The sequence below is a fragment of the Athene cunicularia genome (genome assembly GCF_003259725.1).
Source record: "Athene cunicularia isolate RWA chromosome 3 unlocalized genomic scaffold, athCun1 chr3_part1, whole genome shotgun sequence".
NCBI lineage: Eukaryota > Metazoa > Chordata > Aves > Strigiformes > Strigidae > Athene > Athene cunicularia.
Window position 1 is genome coordinate 68,165,639 of NW_020799097.1, and position 24,498 is coordinate 68,190,136.

The window sequence follows — 24,498 nt, forward strand, 5'->3', positions numbered from 1 at the left end:
GCCTGTCGTGGGGTGGTCCGCTGCGGCTTGGGTGGCAGCTCGGAAAGCAGCAGCTCTCCTTGGGTGGCGGGCCCTGCTGCCACGCCGTGACTGCGAGCGTTCCGTGCTGGAGCCTGTGGGCGCGGTGAGGCTGAGGCTGGCAGGTGCAAGCAGAGGGAGATGAAACATTTTGTCCTGTCAGGCTGAAAGTGAAAAGAGACTTTTAAATTTTTTTTAAATTAACTCATGCTATTGCTTACACTTGGGGTTCCTATCTTTACCTCTACTGAGAAAAGCAGGTGGTTCAGTAATAAAATATATTAATTCTTCTTCACGGACACTTCAGTTACATATATTCTGTTCTTACCTGATGCTGTGGATTTGAGCAGATCATCCTTAATGATTCTTTTCTAAAGGAATGAAAGAGTGACACTGAATAATTGTGAGGGGTTTTGTTTTACACTGATGTTTTGGCAAAGCTACAAAATAAGACTTGCCCAAAGCCTACAAATATGTACTGAGCATAAGCACTGCATATGATAGTCAAAATATTGATGTTGAAAATTTAGCACTTGTATAATGAATTGTAGATTGTGTCATGCTTTGTAGACTTAGTAGTGGTTTTAATATTAAGCATATTAGAATTTATTGCATGTACTAGAATAATATTTTCAATATCTCTAGGAGGAAGGAACAAGAGTGTTGTCTTATGGCTGTTCCAGGAAAGGTAGCAGCTTTCCGTCTACCTCCCCTGCCAAAGGTTGGAGAGATTATTAAACTATTTCGTCTTAAGGCACAGAAACAACTTTCTCAGAACTTTCTACTGGATTTGCGATTGACAGGTTAAACATTTTATTCTAATATTTTTAGCTGCTGTAAAACATACATACTGGTTTTCTTCAGAACCCAGATTCTAGCTAGCCAAGGCGATGATGTTTGCATGATGACATCTGTCAAACTAATGGCAGCTCAGTAGTAAACCTTTAAAGTAGTTTTAGCATAGACAAATTGATTTTACTTGTAAATGCCTAAAAAATGTGTTTCTTTATAAATTATAGTGTAGTTTTTAGGTAGAAACTACATTCTTATATAAAACGTGGATTATTGATTGAAATGTAAACATCTAAGCCTTAGTAGTAATTTTACCATTCAGGTACTATAATAGCTTATAAATTTGATTAAAAAATTTCTTTCAGGTTGTTATGTATCATAGAAAGTACTGTAGTTCATTGTGCGGTTTAATTTACTATATACTGTGGTTGGGAAGGTCATTTGTCTCAGTTTATCTGAAATGTTCCAGCATTTTTGAACCAGTTACATTGTTTTGAACCATTCCGTTTTCTCCAGCTTCATGTCAGTAATGGGTGACAAAGCTGGCACAGTTCAATCAGTGGTGGATTTCTTTACTGTCCTTCTTTACTGGGTTTTGCAGTAATAAATGTGCAGCTTCATGTTGCTGATGACTGGATTACATTTGAAGATTCAGGTTGATCAAGATTTAGGATATGAACATGAAACTCAGTTTCACTTCCTGAACAACTGTACTCTTATCCTGGAACAAAAATGTCTGCATGCGTTTAGTAAAACCTTACAAGTAGACAAGTCTTCAGATACTTCTTATTTACTCAAGAAGTTATGGAGTGAGCATGATAATTTCTCTCAGCATCTCCCTAAGCATCCCTTTGTTTCATTAGCTACATTTTTAATCCTTAATCTGTTTTTTTTTCTTGGCTGTAATACCTTCCAATGTTGTATCATTCCACTCATGTACAGATATTCTTTCCCTACCTTTCAAGTTCCCCACTTCCTATAACTACCAGTTGCCTGTATTCCAACTCTTACTTTACTCCAGCTCATCCCTCAGAATTGCTCTGTACATACTGCAATCTTGGTAGAGCTTCACTGTATCTTTTTTACTTCTTAAATTTCCTTGAAACAGTTACTGTAATGAAATACCTTTATAAGGTTAAGTTGTGAGATTTTACGACATTGAGCACAAGTGCTTACTTGCAGGAGAATAGTACTGCTGGTTTACAGATGAGAAGTAATATTCTCTTTTTATTTGATTCTGTGATGAGGAATAACGTATATTAAAGATATTAAACTGAAAATAGTCTTTTTTAAATAGTTGACCATATCTTGTATGAAACAAATCTGAATTCTGTGCAGTCTAGCAAGCGCACCATCATTTGATTGGGATGTGTCACTGTTGGTGTCTGTTCAGAGATAAGCATGCTTGTGCTTTAACAATAAACAATGAGTTTATCTTTGTGAGCTGGATCTTCTGGAGAATAAAGGCTTAGTATGTTCTTTGTGTCTTGCAGACAAGTTAGTGAGACAAGCTGGCGAGCTGAAAAATGCCTATGTTTGTGAAGTGGGCCCTGGGCCAGGAGGAATTACCAGATCCATTCTCAGTGCTGGTGTTGAACAACTCCTTTTAATTGAAAAAGATATTCGATTTATTCCAGGATTGAAGGTACCAACTGGAGAATAATTTTTATAAATGTATCCACAACGTTGAGTAAGAACATTTTAAGAACATAGAAGGGTTCCAGTGTCTTGTTGAGATGTCAGCGTTGAAAATAGGTTTGCTTATTTGGCTTAAACCAGAGCTACCATTTGCGTGAAGATGAAAATTCACAGTATAGCAGTTAACTGCTCCTGCTTTCTCATAGGCCTGATCCCTCAGGACCTTATCCTGCAACTGAATTAATGCTGAGGCCTGTCTGTTGTTTTTCAGGTTGAGACATTTCGGGTGCATTGCATCGTGCAGGTGAAATAATAGTTTGAATGCTGAACATGATGTTCTTTGGTCTTATTTTTAATTTTAATCCTAATGCGCTTTAAAGTTTATAAAATCGTGAAAGTGTATTTCTAGCTAATACAGTTCAATGTGGATTAACATCCAGATACAGAAGAATAAAGCAAGCATTTAGTTTACAGTTAAAGAAAAACACTCTAAAACTTTTGTTCATTTCTTTTAAAGTTGGTATAAGTTCACAAGTCACTGTGGCATTTTTCAAATGCCATCTGCTTGTGTTGCTGTTATTTCCATGTTTATGGAATTTGGCTGTATAAATCTAGCAAGAAAAACGAGTCCAAAAGCTCTTCAGATTTGACTGTTTTTCTTGTGCCTCTACAATCTCAGATTATAGCAATTCAGAGGGCTTTCCTTATATTACACTGTCTTCTGTAGTAAATCAACAGTGAAAATAGGTAGTTTACTTGGGAACTGCTACCATCTTTTTGTAGGTCAAAACCAATGTAAGATACGAGTAAAATGGCTTATATTCTTAAACCTGAATATGTGTGTAACTATGTCTTTGTAGGGTTAGCCATTGATAATTTACAGTATGCCATCTTTACCTTACAAAGCATGAAAACTGTGTTTTCACTTTTCTTGAGTGGGGGCAAATCTGCATTTTTGTTTTAATTTTAAGAACTGGTTTGAGATTGGAGAGAATTTGAGAGTAAATGATACTTGCTTTACGTACCAGTTTTTTAAGTACTTATACAATTTTTCTGATCTTTCAAGATCTTTCACTACAACAGATTTCTCTGAATAAAAGTATACTTTTCAGGGTGTGTAATGAGCTCTTGGTATGTAATTATCTTTACTTTTCAAGTGACTTAATGTTAGTCATTATTTTTAATTAGCAACCTCCTCACAGTAGAAATAAATACGTCTGAGTGAGGTTATTGAATATAAAGATGCTATAACTTGGTAACAGTGGATGTGAATAAAGAAGAAATATGTTGCATCCATTGTGTTAAATTTGGTACCTTTTTTTCCCCTCCAAATAAGATGACACAACAGAATGAATCTTTTGTGCTAATGTGAGTTGTAATACCTGTAATGGTTTCCCGTTAAAATTAGTGATTAGTAATTGGGGACTGTTACTTACCTGATACTTGTAAAATCACTGATGTAAAGCATGCAGCTTTTTTCATTACTTTTTTCAGGCTGTGATCTGTCACAAAACTGAATCCTCTTTACTGCAAAACTGAAATATAGTAAAGAATGTGTATGTACAGAGTAAAAGTTTACACCAGCTAGGGTTCTGTCCGTTCTGTCTCATTCTTAAGGAATCACAACCTCCATATGCCCTGATAGTTGTTAACACTGGAAAGATTTACACGGAGAGAAAGGGTGCTCTCAGCCAGAGAGCAGGTTGAATATAGAATTCTTCCAGGAGCACCATTTTATTTTTTAAATTATGCCTTTTATGTTTTCTTTTTGCCTTTTTGGTTATGCATGAAGAATGGGAGGATTTGTATGATGGAGAATCACTTGGCTCATGTTCCTGGCGTGCAACAGCTCCTGGAGCTGTGTTAGCTGCGCACATTGGCCTTAAAGGGGAGATAGTTTCAGTGGGTTTCCGAGTCTTTATTTCAAATTCGAAATATACAACTGTAATTTTCTGCTCACAAATTAAATGCAGTGCTTGTTTATGTTAAGTGTGATACTTAAAAAAAAACCCAAACTCCTCTTAAGATGAGAACCATTATTTAAAAAACAATATAACATATGTTAATCCATTATTGTGTAGGCAGCTGTCTGTTTCCTCTTAAGCTATTTTTGAACTTTATCGATCTTACATTATCTTTCATCCTGTTACAGCATTTGTAACAGCTTCAAAGAAAGATTTGACAAATAATCGTAGATAGTGAATTTGTATGCCATATAATTGCTAGTGTAATGCTGAAAAATCTGTTAAGTAGTTTAGAGTTGAGATTTTTTCTATTCGGAAATAATTGCACTTAAAACATTTAGGAACACTTAAGTTTTAGTTAAGGTTTTTTTCATACTCAAAATTTAGCTGTTTTGATGCTAAGAAAACCTTTTACTCAAAAACATTCAATGCAGATATTTTGTGAACAGTATGAGAAAGCAGCACTTTCCTTTGGCTTGGAGACCTGTGAAAGCTGTTTGTGCCCCTGAGCATATAAACATGATTCGATTGAAGATGGAACTAACAGTGGTGAATAGCTTATTTCAGCAGTTAAGCCACTTAACTGTTTATGGATTTGGATTTCTGTTCTTTAAGCCATTTTTCATTATTCTGATTTTAGGAACAATAAATATCCCCAAATGCCATCTTTCTAAAAGTTGACTTTGCTTTTGAATTGTGCTGTTTGTGTATCATTTCATACTATAAGAGAAAAGATTGCTACAGCACTAAAAAAACAACTAATTTTGGTTGTGTAAACTGATAGCAGAAATTAAAGAATTGGTCATAAAACCACAGCCTGTTCTGGGTATGCATTTCAGCCTTTATTAAATACTAGATAAGCTGCAGAAGTGGGATAGAGAAGTTAACAACAGAGTGCATTTTGTTATGTCTAAAAAGATACACTTTAAAAAAAAATTTCTCTACTGCTAGGTACTTATTCCCTCATTTTTTGGGAACTCCTTGGTTTTTAATGGTGTGAGTTCAGACAACTACAGGGAGTATTAAGAGAATCTTTTCCCCTTTTTTATGTAAATGGAAAAACTACTGAATATTTCTGCAACCCTGTATCGCATGTGCCTAAAATTGGATAGTAGACCCTACAGCTGTGGGGGAGACAGAATATACAACATGAGCCTTGTTTCCATAGGTAATGTATCTAAAAATTTCTCAAAAGTTGCTGCTTGCATTATTACTTAAATCAGGTGTGATCCTGTTAGTGGCCTGGGTTTTTTAATTGTCCTTGTTGAAAAGACTCTTAGCAGTCTTTTCAAGTTTAAATTCCCTATTAGGAATTCTACAGCTGTGCATAGTAAGTGTTTGCAGAATCACATTTTTTATTTAGTGTTTGCTTTTTGAAAGTAAGTACTTACTAATGGTGTGCTCAGTCTTAACTTCTATTGTACTTTTTTGTATATTGAAGATAAATATATAGCAATGGTTTGATTCTTGTTGTGGCTGAAACTGGGTATCAGTTTGGTTAATACTCTGAATTCTGCTTGCTTGCTTACAGATGTTATCTGAAGCAGCTCCTGGAAAAGTGCGCATTGTTCATGGAGATATCCTGACATACAACATGGAGAAGGCTTTTCCGAATCACTTAAAAAAGAACTGGGAGGATGGTTAGTATTTGGATTTGGTTTACTGCCTTTTTAAGGCTTCCTAGTTAGATAGAGTTGGAGTTCACGCAGTGCAAGTGTTACTCTCTTCTAGTGCATTCTGGAGGTGAGAAGAGAGACAAGCTAACTTTCTTCCTTTCTGGAAGGAAACAGAGAATCGTCTTCCTCTTAAAGACGAAACAGTGAAATTTGTGTGACGTTCTGTGATTCACCCTAGTCAGCAGTGAGGAGCTTTGCAGTTACAAACCTCAGAGGGTCTTGACTGTACAATAATGACTCTTGGAAAGTATAAAAGCAAATCAAATGATATACTTTCTTCCTAGCTTCTTCCACTTTTTGAAAAAGCAAGAAGCCACCATTGCTGCTGTTCCAAAGCAAGTTATAGAAATTTCTTCACTGGAACTTTTAGGAAATTTGTCCTCAAAAATTTAGTTTTCTCATTGCTTTGGTTTCAGCTAGATAACTTTGGCAAAAGTAGAATTTAATCAGAGATTTGTGGTTTTTTTCAAATCTGAGGTTCTCACAGGACTCAATTCCACCTCCCTTTAAAACATGTAATATTATTAGATAAATCAGAGATGACCTCTCAGTCCCTTTTTCCAAATGTCTTGTTTTAAGTTAAGAGTTGCTGTCTGCAGTACCTGAAGAAGAGTAAACTGCTTTCTGACTTCACAGAATCATTCAGGTTGGAAAAGACCCTTGGAATCATCGAGTCCAACCATCAGACCTACTCTACAAAATTCTCCCCTGCACAGTATCCCCCAGCATCTCATCTAAATGACCCTTAAACACATCCAGGGATGGTGACTCCACCACCTCCCTGGGCAGCCTATTCCACTGTCTGACCATTCTTTCTGATAAAATATTTTCCTAATGTCCAGTCTAAGCCTCCCCTGTTGGAGCTGAAAGCTGTTCTCCCTTGTTCTGTCTCTAATTCCCTGTGAGAACAGACCAGCACCAGCCTCTCTACAATGTCCTTTCAGGTAGTTGAAGAGAGTGATGAGGTCTCCCTCAGCCTTCTCTTCCTCAAACTGAACAGTCCCAGCTCCATCAATCTCTCATAGGATCTGTTCTCCAGGCCCTTCACCAGCTTCGTTGCCCTCCTCTGCATTCGCTCCAGCACCTTGATACCTCTCTGGTATTGAGGTGCCCAAAAACTGGACAGAATACTCAAGGTGTGACCTCACCAGTGCAGAGTACAGGGGGACTATCACCTCCCTACTTCTGCTGGTCACACTATTTCAAATACTAGCCAGGATGCTGTTGGCTTTCTTGGCCACCTGGGCACACTGCTGGCTCATGTTCAGCTGCTTGTCTGTTAGAACCCCCAGATCCTTCTCTTCCACACAGCTCTCCAGCCACACCTTCCCAAGCCTGTAGCAATGCATGGCATTGTTGTGGCCCAAGTGCAGGACATGGCACTTGTCCTTGTTGAAGCTCATCCCGTTAACGTTGGCCCACTGATCCAATCTATCCAAGTCTCTCTGTAGTGCCTCCCTGTCTTCATGCAGATCAACACTCCCGCTTAACTTGGTGTCAAATTTACTGATGATACACTCTACGTCCTTGTCAACATCATCAATAAAGATGTTGAACAGGACTGGTCCCAACACTGAGCCCTGAGGAACATCACTTGTGACCAGCCGCCAGCTGGATTTAGCTCCACTGACCACCACTCTCTGGGACTGTCCATCCAGCCAGTGCTTGACTCAGCAGAGCATTCACTTATTCAGGCCATGGGCAGCCAGTTTTTCTATGAGAATCCTACAGGGAACTGTGTGGAATGCTTTTTGAAAATCCAGGTAGACAATATCCAGAGCTTTTTCCTCGTCTATTGGTTGGGTCACCTTGTCGTAGAAGGAGATCAGGTTTGTCAGGCAGGAATTGTCTTTCATAAACCCATGCTGACTAGGACTGATCCTCTGGTTGCCCATTATATGACTTTTAATGGCACTCGAGATGACCTGCTCCATGACCTTCCCTGGCACCGAGGTCAGACTGACAGGTCTATAGTTTCCTGGATTGTCCTTCCTGCCTCTCTTGTAGATGGGTGTCACATTTGCCACCCTCCAGCCCAGTGGGACCTCCCCAGTAAATCATGGACAGTGGCTTGGCGAGCACATCTGCCAGCTCTTTCAGCACCCGTGGGTGTAACCTATCCGGTTCCACAGACTTGTGTGCATACAAGTGGTGCAGCAGGTCTCTGACCACCTCCTCTTCAACTGTGCTGACCTCATTCTGCTTCCCCTCCCCATTTCCCAGCTCATGAGGCTGGGTGTCCAGGGAACAGCCAGTTCCACTGCTAAAGACTGAGGCAAAGTAGGCGTTGAGCACCTCAGCCTTTTCCTCTTCCTTTCTTACCATGTTTCCCTCTGCATCCAATAAAGAAGTAAGATTTTCCCTACATTTATAGGAACTTTTTTTATTACCTTTAACAGCTGTAGCCAAGTTGAGCTCTAGCTGTGCTTTAGCTCTCCTGATGTTCTCCCTGCATAACTTCACTACATCTTTAACGTCTTCATGAGAGACCTGCCCCCTCTTCCAAAGGCAATAGATTCTCCTTTTGTTCTTGAGATCCAGCCAAAGGTCCCTGTTTAGCCAGAACGTTCTCCTTCCCCGCCTGCTTGGTTTTTGGCACACAGGAACAGCCTGCTCCTGTGCTTTTTGGATTTCTCTCTTGAAGTATGTCCAACCTTCCTGGACTCCCATATCCTTCAAGGCTGTTAATCAGTCTTTTGAACAGGTCAAAGTTAGGCCTCTGGAAGTCTAAGGTGGCAGTTTTACTAACCCCTCTCTTTGTTTCTCCAAGGATCGAAAATTCGATCATTTCATGATCACTGCACCCTAGATGGCCTCAAACCTTTACTCCTCCCACAAACTCTTCCCTGTTCACAAGAAGCAGGTCCAGGAGGGCATCTTCCCTGGTCGACTCACTTACCAGTTGTGTGAGGAAGTTGTCCTTAGGACATAACAGACCATGCCACTTTATAGTCACCTTGAAAATTCCATGCCATATTTGTCTCATTGCAAAAGGTAACTGCTTCACAAAACAAAACTATGAGCAAACACCATGTATGAAGGTGTAGTGCAGTTTTTAAAAATATACTTTTCTTGAACATCCCTGTAAGTCATTACTGTCTTTGGAGCTAACTAATGAGAGGTAAGATACACTTTTCCTGTATTACTATCATATGAAAATCTGAAAGGCTGGTGGGTTTCAAAAAGATACTTAGCCATTTCCAATATATGTGTAATATCGCAAATATCCTAGAAACATCACAGCCTAAAAAGTGCATAATAAGTGTGCCAGAAAACCAGCTTAAATTTGATATAGTCTCTTATTCATGTTATCAAATGCTGTAGTATCTAAGAAACAACACACTTGCTTTTGTTTTGTCCACTTCTATTACACTCCTGCTTAGATGTAAGGATCCCTGCTAATGAAATGCCTGCTTTGTGTTGTAAAACATGTATACACTGATACAATCCATAATTGAACAACACATATGACTTCTTATGGCTAAGTCATGTACATGCTCTAAGACCTTTTGATTAAAGAGGACTCTTTACGGAAGGAGAGATCTGTGCAGTTTGTATTAGGTAGTTTTGGGGATTCTGAAGACTCAGTAAAATGCCCCTGGGAGGAATGTGTTGGACTGAAGGATGAGTGTGGCTATTTACTCTGCACCTAATAGTCATAGTTTAAAATCACAAAAACACTGTTGTAGTTTTGCTGTTAGAGTTCTGCTGTTCTGGAGTAGCTCAGATGAAATTTACTGATCAGCAGAAATCAGCTGAAAGCTACTGATTTATTCAAATGTAAATGAGAACCAAACCTAACCACTTTTTTTCAACTAATTACTGGGAATAGTAACAGAGTTTTGTCAGTGTAAGACAAGTATAAATGGAAAGGCATAATTTTGGTGTGGCATCATAAAATTGTTTTCGTTTTGTAAGACTCAGTTGATACACATGTATGGTTCTTTCTTACTTGTTCTTTCATGGCAATATCGTATTCAAAACTTCTTGACAGTTGTTTTTCTTCCATCAAATGTTAACAGAGCCACCAGATATACATATCATTGGAAATCTGCCCTTCAGTGTTTCAACTCCTCTAATCATCAGATGGCTTGAAAATGTTTCCAAAAAGGATGGACCTTTTATTTATGGCAGGACGCAGATGACACTGACTTTTCAGAAGGAGGTTGCAGAGGTAAGATGGTAGTGTTTTCCCAAAATTTTACAGATGCTAAACTGAACAAAAATTTGTTTGCATGCAACCTCTTGTTTGAAAGTACAAAGCCAGTATTAGTCAGCTTTAAAAAGAGAGGAAAGAGTTGATTCAATTTTTAGTTTGTGTGGCTGTAAGTTATTAATGTTTAGTTAATAATTTTCTCTGATCCTTTCACGCCACTTTTTTTTTTTTTAAATTTCTGTGGGAAGATATATTTCCATGAGGTACTTAATTAGTTCTTTTTTGAAGTCTGATTTCTTTGACAGATTCCACAGCACTCTTCTGTTTTTAGGTATGTTTCTTCTCTCAGTCATTCATGCACCATTTCATCAATTTGTTTTTCCTTACCTTTTACTCATCTCAGGAAATACCCTGATAGTTCTTTCCTTTCCCTTCTTATTTAAAAATTATTTTTAAAAAATACTTCTTCCTTGAAATGAGGAAAAATGGAAAGTCAGCATTATTTCCAGTTGGTATTAAACACTTAAAACACAGGGAGTGTTTTTCCAGACCATAGAAACTGACTCTGGCTTTTTTGAATGAGACTTGATATCAGAATTATTAGTGGATTGCTGCCAGTCTTGTGTGTATAAAAAGGCATTATTTGAGTTCTGTCACAGCAAATCCAAAAGCAAGTTGAGGTTTTACTTTGTCTCAATCATTGTATTCTCAAAGAAGGATGAACAGATCTGCTATGTAGTAGTGTTAATTCTAGATCAGTTGATGCTAGGTTGACTTTCCCCACAATCCTTTTAGACTTAACAGTTTATTTCTGTTGACATTACATGAAACATGTCATAACATAGATGCTGAAAGACTTTTTGCTCTATATTTATGAAAGTGGTATGGCTTCTTACCAGCATCTCAGAATGGCTTCTCATCAGCACCTCACTTGCTTTTAAAAATAAGAAAAAGGAATTGCACATCAGACTGAAAACTGAATTTTGATCTAATTACTCCAGTGTTTGTGAATAGCTGTTCTTCTGTGTGCAACCTAAATGTGTGTATTTTAATACTAATATTTTAAAGTAAAAATTATAATAGGAAATATTTTTGGTATGTAAATCAGTAATAATTTTATATGCAAATGTCATGTCTGCTGTCCTTTTTTTGGTGTCATAGAAAAACATATTGTGCTGTCATTACTCTAGCCCTGCAGTCAAGATTCAAGACAAAGACTGAAGTATTTCCAGTAGGTGGCTCTAGAGAACACCAGGGACAAACATTTGGTATGAAATCAAGCTAGATTTCTTAATTCAGTTCTGAGCTCATATGGTTTCAGGCATTAAAAAATCCAGGTCTGTTTTCCAAAACGACTTCATGTCATTTGAGACCTTGTTGCAAAATATGGCTAACAGACTATGATGTAAAACGCAAAGTGATGATGGTTAAGCTGCGAAGTTCTGTGACAGCAGTGGAAAAAAGTGGCCTATCACTGAGAGTATAAATGCACTCTGTACTTTATATAGCTGTAACCAGCTGCATACGCCATCGGTGACATGCAGATTATAGTACTTCTGCAGCCAGCGTAGCACAATGAGATGCAAAATACCATGCACGCTTAAGTTCCTTGTACTTAGAATGCTGAGAAGTTAGAAACGGAAATTGAATATGTTGTTCAAGGTCATGAAGTGAATCAGTGTTAATTGTTGAGTTTACATTCTGAGGTCTCTTGATTCTTGTTCTTACATCTATTTAAACACAGGTCTTTCACTGAAGACAAAACTGTTGCTAGTTCCTGGTTTGCGTTTATATCATTGATTGGATATCATGAAAAACTAATTGAGGGGGACTGTTTGGTTTTATGATTAGGAGAACGGATGATAGTCAAAAGCTGTGTCTTTTTTCTAGCCCTCTGGAGTTGCTTCAGTTAACATTATAATTTGACATATACAGGCCTATTCAGTACCAGGAAAGAGAGAACACTGTAATTCAGATAGTAAGTTGCTACTGTCATTGTATGTATCTGTGGATTTATATTCTTGAAAGGAAAATATCTTGTACTCAAAATTTCAGTGTCCTCACTGGATATTTCTAAGCTAAGAGCCTAAATATCAAAGACAGTCTCAGTGTATATGCCATAAAATCAGCAGAAAGGTAAGATGCTGTCATGGAATGGAGCCATGTGCTTTATAACCAGTTAGGATAACTTGATATTAACAGTTAGAAAATAAAGCAACATGCTGTGTAATCTGTGGTCAATTTCAGTTTTGCTGGTATAACAGGAAGAAAATACCTTTGCCTTTCTTGCTAGCTGAAGTTTCATGCTTTTCTGTTTCCTTGTAGCACAGCTATGTTGGCATGAGTTGTGTCAGTATGGTTCTATTACCACTCTGATCTGATATGATTTGATTAAATTGATTAAAACTGTTGATGAGAACCAGCAGTTATGTTTTATACTGAATCCCAAGACCTGTTAAGGAGGATAAGGCCACATATCCACAGCAATCAAAATGGAACTTTTAAGTGTTGAGCAGATAATTTTGTGTCTCTCTAGTTTAAATTCATAAAATTTGTGGATAAGAATTTTTACCTTGCCCCAGATTCTTCAGTGCTTACCCTCAAATCTGCCACCTGGGCTGGGTACTTCCTGGCCTGCTTCCATTAAAATGAGTCATATTTCAGTTTAAATAGAAAATCTTTGTCAGTCTCTAATTTTGAGTAAAACTGGGCAGAGAAGAGTTTGCCTGAACTGCTCTGCCAACATGATCTGCAGGCTGGGAGGTGGGGTGCTAAACTGTTAGATATCTAGAAGACAGGCGTGTTAGAAGAGCAGAATACTTAATGATTTTGTATTTAACACTGCTGTCTATTTAGAACACTAGGCAAAAGGTGCTAATAAAGTGGAAAATATTTCAGATTTTTGAGCAGCAAAGAGAAGAAAAATTACCATTATGTTTTCATAACTCATACAGATTAAATACTTCAGTTCTTAAAAAAAGTTGTTTTGCAGGAAGCAGCTTGTGTACTAAAGTATGTTTAATATTCCTTTATATGGTCAGCTTTGCCAGTCTTAATTCTTCATGTTTAGTTCTTGCGACAGGTTTTTCAGATTCATTAATACTGGGGTTCTAATACATGTTTATGAAAAGCACAATTGTATGTATAGCTTACTGAAGAACAAAACAAATAGTTGTTCATGAGGTAGTCTTTGAGAGTGGTTGATAGTGAGCAGCATTAGAAGAGATGTCAAGTACTACCTTGATTGTATTCCAGAGTAGGCTTCAGAATCTTTGTTTTGCTTCATGCCTTTCTAAAATTTTCATAGCAGATGTAAAAATGTTATCTAGTTAGCTGAACTCCAGCATGGTTTAACCTAGTGCAGTGTCTGGTTTGACTGCAGCTGGCAACTAAGCAGGTACATCTCCGAAGCACTATCCAATACATTCTCATTAACTACCACTCCATTTCCCATCCTTTAATATATTATGCAGATACCATTCTCTTAGTCTATGGACCACCCTTGTGAAATGTCCACAAAATTCCTGTCAATTTAGTCCATGACTTTAGGCTCCATCTGTTACAGTGGTCACTCAGGCAGGACAGGAGAGGTGATGTGTTGCATGGAGTTACTGGCACCAAAGGCAGCTCAGGTCAGGTCACTGCTGCACTTGCACTGCTTCTTGTAAGGCTTGTCCTCCATTGGTTCAGGTGGTTCCTGCTATAGTAATTCCTATAGCATGCAACTCAAATCATGGGTTACAACAATTTGAAGGTATACCCATTACAATCTCCACCCTTGGTCTCTTTGGATCAGATTATCTGGTTTAATATTGCAATTAACTCCCCTTGCCCCTTGCTTGGCTAGCAACAAGGGGTTCCTGCTATAGTAATTCCTGTAACATGCAACTCAAATCCCAGGTTACAAGAATTTAAAGGTATTTCCATTACAATCTCCACCCCAGTCCCTTTGGACCAGACCATGGGGTTTAACATTGCCATGAATTCCTTCCTCTTGCCCTTGCTCTGTCTTGGACTTATCCACAGACTGCAGTTCCTTAGGGGTATACCTGCTCAAGTGGAGCCTTATGTGTGAGGTGCAGCCCCTCCAGGGGTGTACCTGCTGAGGCATGGACTAATCCACAGCCACAGTTGCTTTGAGGTGCACCTGTTCCAACATGGCCTTTTCCATGGGCCACAGTGCCTTCAGAGGTATACCTGCTGCAGGTGTACCTCTGCCTTACCCACAGCCACAGTCCCTTCAGGAGTTCCCACATGGCCTTGCTGATGGCTGCAGTCCCTCAGGGGTGTATCTGCTCTGTTGTGGGCTTATCCATGGCCACATGCTTTGAGGTGCTCCAGATGACCCTCCTGCGCAGCCACTGATGCTTCCAAGTGTACATGTTGCAGCATGGACTTATCCACAGCCACAGGTACTTTGATGTGTACCTTCTCCAGCATAGACTTACCTTCCAGCCACAATCCTTTCAGAATTATACCTGCTGCAGCACAGAAGTGACCATGCCCACAGACACTTTGGGGTGTCCTGCTCCCACATGGACTCATCCACAGATACAGTCTAGTTCACACTGGAGTTTCAGCCTGGCTAGTGCAGCAGCATAGGAACAGCAGTGATGCTCTGGCCATCTGCCAGCCGAGGCTCATAGCCACTGCTGTTATCAGAATGTTCCCAGGAATAGCAGAGTAAGATGATAAGCAGTACAGCAAGCAGCAAAAGCAAAAAGCAGCCACTAACAAACACTAGACTCCACTATACAGTGAGGCAAGCAAGCCCCATGGCAAGCACAGGAGCCCATCAATTAAAAACTAAATAGCAATAATAGCTATAAATCTGATCTAGCACATTCCAAATAAATCTCTCATTATCTTGAACCCTTCATGCCCCATGCTGGGTGCAAAAAAGGACTGTCATGCTCTAACACCAGCTGGCAACTAAACCCCACACACCCACTCACACAGCCTCTGGTGGGATGGGGGAGAGAATCAGAAAAGTAGAAGTGAGAAAAATTGTGGGTTGAGCTAAAGACAGTTTAATAGGTAAAGCAAAATAAGGAGTTCATTCACCACTTCCCATCGGCAGGCAGGTGTTCAGCCATCCCCAGGAAATCAGGGCTCCATCACATGTAATGGGAAGACAAACACCATAACTCTGAATGTCCCTCCCTTTCTACTTCTTCCCCCAACTTTATATGCTGAGCATGATGTCATATGGTATGGAATATCCCTTTGATCAGTTGGGGTCAGCTGGCCCAGCCATGTCCTCTCCCAACTTCTTGTGCACCCCCAGCCCAGTCGCTGGCAGTGTGGTGTGAAGAACAGAAAAGGCCTTGACTCTGAGTAAGCACTGCTCAACAGTAAGGAAAACATCCTGGTATTATCAACACTGTTTTCAGCACAAATCCAGAATACAGCCCCCTACTAGCTACTGTGAAGAAAATTAAACGTGTCCCAGCCAAACCCAGCACATTCAGTTTCAGATACTATACATATTTTTAAAGTAATAACAAAGAAAATTTTGAGAACTGAGAGGAAAAAGCTTGCAAAAATAGGTCAGGTTACAGAAGCAGGGTCTGCTGCAATAGTACGAGGTGTAATGGTTTTAAACTAAAGGATGGTACGTTCAGACTAGATATAAGGAGGAAATTTTTTACGATGAGGGTGGTGAGACTGTAACAAGTTGCCTCGAGAGGTTGGATGGGGCTCTGAGCAACCTCATCTAGTTGAAGATAGCCCTGCTCATTGTGGGGGGGTTGAACTAGCTGACTCCTCCAACCCAAACTATTCTGTGAATATATTCTCAGTGTTTTTGTGTTCCTTGAGGAGTACCATACACAAGTGTGTTCCTGGTGTTGTGGTTGAAGTGGTTTAAGATGTTACTACCCAGAAGTGGATGATGTTAAGTTATTCCTCCTGTAGCTGAGAAGCAGGAACTAACTGCCAGAGGTTTCTTAGATTGTTCTTGTGGGAAATAAAGACTGGCTTGTTTGAATTGGCATTGGAAGGTCTACAAGCATTGTCATAAGGTCTGTTTCATTTCCGCTGCAGAAGTTAAGGAAGTGCATATCTGATTAAATTATCAGACTTGGCAGCCTGGCTTTTTTTCAGAGAATAATGATGGTGGATAGATTATTATTATTTTTTAAATAGGTTTTCTCTGAAACAATAATGTAGTTTTACATGCTGATGTAGGCAAAAAGAATTGCTAAGCTTTTTTTTCGAAAAGTCATTAAAAAGCATTTTATTTGTTCTGTGCTGATACTTAAACTGCCTTTAAATAAGGAGGGTTGTTGAAAAAAAAAATTAAAACTTCAGCGATAGGTTTAATTTTATTTTTCAGTGATGATTTTAATAAGCATGGTAGCATTTCATGAGCAGGCTTTTCATCTGAAGCTACATGATGTACAGGTGTTACCAGATATGCAAATTGGTTTTCATCTTCTATTGTTTATTAAGGTAGTGGTAAATAAGAACAGAAATCTTCAAAATTTTTTTTTCTGCATAGTTAGTAGAATGTCTTTTACCATTTGAGACTTGTTTTACTGTTTAAATGTTTAAATTGTTTTAATGTTTATATCTTGTTTATGCTAGCAAAACACAAATTTCTTGCGAGGTCATGAAAGTGTAGAAAACCTCTCTAGGCTACTTTTTTGTTATCTTTGTTATTAAATTGAATAATGCTACTACTAATTGAATACTAACACTAATTGAAATATTAAATGCTCTTGCTGTTAGGTATTCTAAATTTATGTAAACTAGATCCAGCTTCCTTGCATATCTTGTAAGCGTAGACCAGTTAATCATGAAAAAATGTTGGGTTCTACTTGAGTTTATGGAGCTTTGTTTCATCTTGAAGGAGAAAAAAGTAGTAATATTTGATACAGAAACAATGGAAGGAAAGCATGTGAGAATACTGTCAGCTGGTGTTATGTTTGTTTTGAATCCTGCAGTCAGAATAGTTTTCTCTTGTGCCCATATAAAATTCTTTTGACATTCATTCAGTTCTGCAGACTTTCAAGGAGCTCTGTTTAATGTGCAGGACAGAGGCTGTAAATTAGGATGGTATTTTAGTGAAATGCTGCTATACTGAAGAAGAAAATTCTAGATTATCTGGGCATAAACTTTCATTCCTAATAATCGGGGGTTTTAATTTGTCTTTGCCATCAATTATACCGAAAATCAAGCTTTAATGTAACGGACCATTTGGTCAACTCAGTTTCACTGATTTTCATGTTTTGGTTTTTCAATAGAGGCTTACAGCTAATCCGGGAGGTAAGCAACGTAGCAGACTGTCCATCATGTCTCAGCATCTCTGCAGTGTCGAAAACTGTTTCATAATTCCAGGTCAAGCCTTTGTTCCACAGCCAGAGGTAAGTTTTCATGTATTTTTTTGGGTCTTTTGTTACTCTGTCAGTCAAGCAATATATCAGATTTTGTGTAAGGAACACAGTTGTGTGCTCTAGTTCAACATCTGCATACTATAAAGTGGAGTGATCTGATATTACTGTAAACAAAGCATACGTGCTTCAAGAAGGTGCTCTTCTTTTTTTATTCCTCATAACTTGTCTTTGACCTTCAAGTCTGTCTGCAAGATCAGCGTACTTCTTTGGGTGTTTCTGGAGAGGGAGATTAGGATTTGATGACAGGATAGTCTGCTAGGATTGTAGCATCTTTGGAAAGCCTGCTATTTTACAGTTTGAATTTATAAATAGTTTGGGAATTGTGCCTAGAAAATTTGATGGGTGTTTTGAAAGACCCTGATAAATAAAAGCTTTTCATTTGTCATCTTTGTCAAAGATCTCTAATTTTACCATGTCTATAATCATTACGTTTCACCCTACTCATTTTTAGCATATTTAACTCCTTTTCACTATAGCACTTTGTCATCAACATCCCACTGCCTGTTTAAAAAAGTAACAATCTTTTCTCCCTCCTGTCTGCTCTTGAGCGAGTGGAGGAGAACGATCTCTTTGCTGTCCTCTTATCTACTGCCACTGTTTTTTATTAATAGTCATTATGATTACAAAAATCAAGAATTAAGCAATTAAACTGCATTTTGGACAAGAAGGTATCATCTTTTTTTTTTTTTCTGTCTTTTTAAATGTGTGCCTGATGCTAAGTGGGGTCTGTTTTCTCTGAATGCACATGGAAATCTGCTGTTCTGTTTCAGAAATGAACGTGCAGCTTCTGAAATTTCCTCTTGAACTGGTTGGCCCAGCTCATCAATACATCTCCTTTCCCTGTTACCGCAGTCTCTCTCTTGGTCTTTTTACTTTTCAGGCTCATGTCCTGTGAACCCTTTGGAAGGTCTTTCTCTCTTTTATCACAATGAATTTTAAGGCCTCTATCTGGGCATATTCTGATGAGGATTTAAAATTCTGTTAGTATTTTTTGAGCAAGTAAGTGTTCAAATATATTAAATGATTAGTTGTGACAGCAGTCTGTTGTGAAGAAAAATGACCATGCTTAAGATATTTTTTGCTTTGCTTTTTGGGTGGTTTGTTTTCTTGTCTCCTGACTGAATGAAAAATAATTTCAGAATGTCATCTCACTGTTAAATAGTATTCGGTAAGGCCAAAATTCCTATTTCGTGGTGGTTGTTTCTCAATAGTGGATACAGTTTGAGGGCATAGTAGAGCTAGTGTAGTTAAAAGTCCTGTGCAGACTTTGTCTTAGAATTGGGAAGCTACAACTGATATTCCCATTTGCCTGTACTGTGTAAAATGCCACAGTTGTCTGAGAGAGAGGTAACTATCATAGAGTTGTGACAGATGTCTTAGTATAAGCAAATCCTACAGTTGGTGCTCTGTTGAATAAAAAAGGCAGTACCACTAAAGGCAAGCACATTTTTATTTAATACATTTCTTTGAGTTAAAACGAATACTTCTTATATTCCAAAAGCGGAAAGTACAGATTTTTCCAACAGATCTGGCACCTGTTTTCACTGTATTTTGTTTCCTTCAAACTCCTGTTGTAGATTGATCCCCTGTTTTGTCCCTGTTTTTTCGGCCATGGATTGACATGTGGTTTTAGATATTACTGTTTCTGATAGAATCTTTGTTTTCTTGGAAAGCTCTTGCAGTGTATTGTGACTGAAGTGGCTCAGTGCTTGATTTTTGTTTCCTAGGTATACAAAGAAGGTCAGGTGCTTCTGTGTAAAGTTTTAGGAAGAAAAATTTGCTGCTTATATAACCGATGACTACATTTTGCTTGTAGTATGCAATTATTACCTTTTTCTTATGGTCTCCTTTGGTTCTTATTTTACAAATACTAATTTTAATTTATGTGCATAGCAATGATCACAGCTTAATGTCATGTCAAACCTTTTACTAAAGATGGAGATGCATATTTTTGGGAATGAGTTGTTTACTTCACTTGCTAAATGAATGACTATTATTTCAACAACACTACACATCTTGAGACATAAAACACTCTTGGTTTATGGAAAGGAATGGTGCTGTACAGCATTATGTCTAAGCGAAGAAAATTTGGCTTTTTGGTCATAGTTAAGTCTCTGCAATACCAAATAACTGCTGATACTAGCATTAGGAATGGTACAAAACAAGCTCCTTGATGAATAGGAAACTCAAAATAGCTACACAACAGTAGTAATACAAAATGTAATTCTATGTATGTTTGAATAAAGGCTGTTTACATATTAGATGCATAAAACATTTCACTTTATCAAATGCTGTAACAGAAGATTTTACTTTTCCAATAAACTATACATGTAATGGTAAAGCCCCTGCATACTGTTCTAGTGAATTTCAGGCTAGTAATAAGGGAAATGAAAGTTGCATATAAATATGCAAAATAAATAGCAGTTGATTTTGTTGAAAATCCAGCATGGTCATATTCCTAAATTTAAAGGCCTGTATCATACCCCTTTCCAATCCCTTACCTATGCTAGCAAATTATGATCAGTTTTATTCTTATTTAATGAAGCATTTAGATAGAACATACTCTGCTGATGACATATAAAACAGTCTGTGTGTTGAAAGAGAACGTTAAAGGATCTGATATTATTAATCAAAATAAGGGAGTTAAGAAAATAAATTTAAATAAAGAAGCTGTCTCTTTATCACCACTGTATATTACATTTTACAGTAATAGAATACATGGGAGTGGGCCTGAAACAGACCCTACAGGAATAATTAAAAGGATTTATTAAGTTCTTTTAGAAGCCAGAAATGAAGAAGATGATAAATTGTAGCTGTATTACTTGAGCTGTTAAAAGCTACTTTGAGCAAGTGTAAGCGGGAAACCATCCAGATATTTCTTGAACATAGATAATTTAGTTTGTATCCTGTGTGTTACAGTTTGCAGGTGTTTTCATAGTCATGGTTACATTTCTGTTGTTGTATTGCACTTCAAATCTAACATTCATTGTCTAGTGATAGATTAGTGGCAACTGGTGAATGCCAAGTAGACATTTTCGTTAACAATAATAAATGAAACCCACAGCAGGTGGCAGTTTGGGGCAGGAGAGCCATTTTTGGCAAAATCTGAATGGTACTGCTGATTCTTCAGCCTGATATGCAGAATTTACAATGCAGTTAAGGTTTAGGGCTAGGGTTTTTTATTGCAGTTTTGTTGATTGTGGGTTTTTGGGGGTGGGGCGTGTGTTTGGGGTTTTTTGTTTGGTTGGTTTTTGTTGTGTGGGTTTTTTTTTTAAAAAAAAAAAAAAAAAGGAAAGAACTCTAGTTACCAAGGCAATTTAGAACTGAAAATGAAAGGCACATGTGTCTGCTATTTAGAAACTGTTGAATTGGGCTTCTTGGACAAAGAGTGGTTGGGATTTTTTTCTTTGTATCATAATTAAAGATAAAAATGTAAAATATACTATAAAACATTATATATAGTTCTTGATAGCCTGATTTGCTAAATAGAAAGCAGTTATTTTTTAAGCATCTTTGCTGTAACAAGCCAACAGTACATTAATTGTACTGTCAGTTATATTTTAAAATAGTTCCTTTTTCTTCAATAAATGTTACTGAAAAAGTCAAAAAGAATGGTTTGAAAAATCAACAAAAATATTCTTGTAGCAGACTTAAACATCATTTCCTACTTCATTCTTGTTGTGGGTGATGCTATAAATACCTTGCTTAAACGTAACTGCAACCCAGATGTAAGAAAAGTTAAGTGCTAGGTTATACATTCTTTGAAATAATCAAACTACACAGCACAAAAAACCCCTCAGTGGATAGAATTAACTGTATTTACACATAGTCCTTCAGGTTGTAACCTGCGTTGCTCTCCTGCTCTGTGGATGAGAAATGGTGCTGCTTTGGAGGGTAAATCCATGCTCCTTGCTGCTTTTTAAAACAGGAAGTGCAGAAGATCACCCCTGCGATAAGCAGAAACCCTGCTGAAATGAATCCAGTATAAACTGCTCCTCCTGGTTCATGTTTACTGCTCTCGGGAATGGTCTGGTCCAGAAAACTTGAAATAATTTCTCTTGTATACCAGGATGTTGGTACTAATCCAAAAATTCCTGCAAGAATGAAGCAGACTCCTCCAGCAAAGCAAGCATGACTTTTGCTGTCTGTGTCCCCTCCCAACTTTGTGCATTTCATTCCAACTGTAGTGATGCAGATCCCAAAGGCTGATAGGATACAAGACAGTACCATGGTCGTCCGTGCAGCCTGGATGTAGATGGGGAGAGAGAGAACCGAGTATTTCAGGGTACAGCTAAACATCCCAGTGCTGTACCATGTACAGTCCATCCAAAGTCCTTGCATCTGTGTTATAGCTGTTATGATATTTGAACCAACATCTGCATTTACCTTCCAGTTTGGTAGCAAGGTGGCTGTGATATCTCCAAAAACACCGAACAAAGCCAGAATAAAAGCAAAGAACTGCAGACTTGCTGATGCCATGATGATTATCGGCTCTCACCTTTTGTCTGCCTGTTTCTCTCTTGTAAATGAGTGTAACTGGTTGGTAGCTTCGTAGCCAAGGCTGTAGCCAGCCCTCTGTGTAATAGGGAGAGGGGGAGGAGAAGAGTGAAGGGGAAAGAAAAAAGAAATCAGCAAACAAAAAAAGCTTGCATTTAAAATTAGAGCTATCTGAATGAATATCTGAACATGACCCTGCAGCAGATGAAAGCAGCTGAGCAACTGTACACAAGGTACTTGAACATAAATGATGGCAAATGGACAGTGTTTTAGAATTGCTTGTAAGGAGGAGCTGCTGCCCTTTCATACATGATTGCAAGCCATCAAGCAAAAATTATTTTACTGGAGTTGGTTTTGGTAATGGTATACAGATTGCAGGCTTACTAGGAAAATACACCTTGTAAATGGAACATGAGAAATTTGCAGATTAGAAGTCATTGTGGGAAAATGCTGTGGTAGAAAATATATTATACTCTTCAAGTACTTTCTTTAAATGTGTTGATGGCTGTAGTGGGCTCCTGTTGACTATTTTATAACAGTGAACATTGTTAATATTATCTTTTGTAAAGGTAACCCCTTATTTCAGTTATTTAAATATTGTGGGGTTTTGTTTAATAATTCATGAAATATTATGTTTTTGAAGAATAAGATTGAATCTGCTTTTGCAGTATTTTCATAATTAAGTCACATGACTTTTCAAAATCAGTATTTTATTTTCAGTCAGTAATTCTCAGTCCTTGACTTAGAGCAGCAGTATTGAGCAAGTCGTAAGAGTGAATATGATCTGCTTTTGTCTATAAAACAAAATAACTGGTTTTAACAGTACAAACTGTTAAAAAATGGAACTGTTCCAGAAATGGAACAACTCAGTTGTGTAAGTGCACTTGTTTTTAGTCAGTCATCTGTCTGAAGTAATTTGCAAATTTACCACGAAGTGGCAGTTTTAAAAATTCATTTAAAACCCTCCCTTCTATTCTTGTATAGAGTCAAATTTCATTTGACAGATGGGAACATTTTAGGCAGTATGATAACTGTGCACCTGGGGGGACACAACTGTTGCTGTTACATCAGCTGGACTGTTGGGATAGCAGATGAACAACAGTGGTTTGAAACTTCTGTGACAAGGATTAGAAACGGTGTCCTGCCTTTTGAGTGAGGCTCTATAATTGGCAAGTTTTGTCCTTTATCAGAGTGATAAAGGGCAGTCTTCAGTCTGGATTATGCTTTTTAAGACATTCTATCTAAATATAAACAATAGTATTAAAATTGGCCTTTAGCATTGGAACTCTTTTGAAAAGCCATAGTAATGGGATAAAGTTCAAATAAGTGAAACACAAAATAACTGTGGCACTGTACTCTCAGTTCATTATACATAAGACAACAAGGTTTTGATCAATATGTATTCTATCATTCTTAGTGGCATTAGATAACAAGTAATCCTCTATATATTGTACTTAGTTTAGGTAATTGTTCAAGGATGTGCTAACTTTGTCCAACATACATACATGAAAAATGCTTATAGTTAAGGTGAGAATATTAACAGCTACTCATTTTAAAAAATCTTATTTCAAAGAACTGCCTATTTCCAAATCCCTTCAGTTTGTTCAGACTGTGAAGAATTGCTTTGGCAAATAGATACCATCTGCTATATCAGGCCCATAGGAAAGATGGTTTAACTTCCTTTTGAAGAAGGAACTGACATGTCTGAACAGCTCAAAACTCATTCAAAAGCATATTCTGGAACAGCTAATTAGGGTCTTTAGTTAGCATTTCTCATTGCTTCGTTTTTAAACTTTCAGTATACACAGACATGCAAACAAATGCAAACCACTGCAAACGGTAGTCATACATTACATATAATGGGATGAACCAAATTAAAGGCATGATAAATTCAAGTATAAGCACTGAAAGTGTAATAAAAAATACAGTTGTGTTTCATTCTTGTTTGTGTAACACTTACTGCTGGATGTGAGATCTGAGATGTTTTCTTCACTGCAGATGTCCTGGATAAATGGCTGTTTCTCTTGAATGGAACTATCCCTTCTCATATAAAACTGCATTGGCGTGTATTAACAAAATTTCTTGGAATGTTGTTTTTTTTCCTCTTCTCTACAGCAAGTGCATTACTGCTGTTTGTTCGCTCTCTTAGTTCCATCTACCCGAGAATAAAGGAGTACTTTGTTTTATGAGTTTTGTTTGTCACTCAGTAAGGGAAAGCAAAGAGATTATGGAGAAAAACACATGGAAGTCCTTAGTCCTAAATACATAATGATATCCAGTTTCTGTGATGAAAATTGTCAACAGTGTTTAAAAGGAGTAAAATTCTGAGAATCTAGAAACTCTTGGATTGGGGGGGCTGT

General features: G+C 37.8%; 2 protein-coding genes across 3 annotated transcripts in view; one reads left to right on the plus strand and one right to left on the minus strand.

Annotated features, from left to right (window-relative positions):
* The first annotated feature begins 6 nt into the window (after nt 1–6).
* The window catches only part of TFB1M (transcription factor B1, mitochondrial), a 32,644-nt gene continuing 8,152 nt past the window's right edge, over nt 7–24,498 (plus strand). Inside the window, exons 1-6 of one of the 2 annotated variants that reach the window (XM_026845635.1) lie at nt 7–143; nt 664–821; nt 2,304–2,455; nt 5,944–6,052; nt 10,111–10,262; nt 17,492–17,611. In XM_026845635.1, coding sequence (XP_026701436.1) covers nt 689–821; nt 2,304–2,455; nt 5,944–6,052; nt 10,111–10,262; nt 17,492–17,611 — 666 coding nt within the window. In that variant the 5' untranslated portion in view covers nt 7–143; nt 664–688. Of the gene's footprint in view, nt 144–178; nt 279–663; nt 822–2,303; nt 2,456–5,943; nt 6,053–10,110; nt 10,263–17,491; nt 17,612–24,498 lie in introns of those variants that run through there. The other variant, XM_026845634.1, reaches the window with a different exon arrangement.
* On the minus strand, nt 20,924–24,449 carry CLDN20 (claudin 20). Its single transcript, XM_026845636.1, has 2 exons — nt 24,099–24,449; nt 20,924–22,216 (listed from the first exon to the last, which is right to left on the minus strand). The coding sequence occupies exon 2, from the start codon at nt 22,118–22,120 to the stop codon at nt 21,461–21,463; it is 660 nt and encodes a 219-aa protein (XP_026701437.1). The 5' UTR covers nt 22,121–22,216; nt 24,099–24,449; the 3' UTR covers nt 20,924–21,460.

Bases quoted from the DNA above. Each gene is read 5' to 3' on its own strand.
- CLDN20 (XM_026845636.1), bottom strand. From the start codon at position 22,120: ATGGCATCAGCAAGTCTGCAGTTCTTTGCTTTTATTCTGGCTTTGTTC.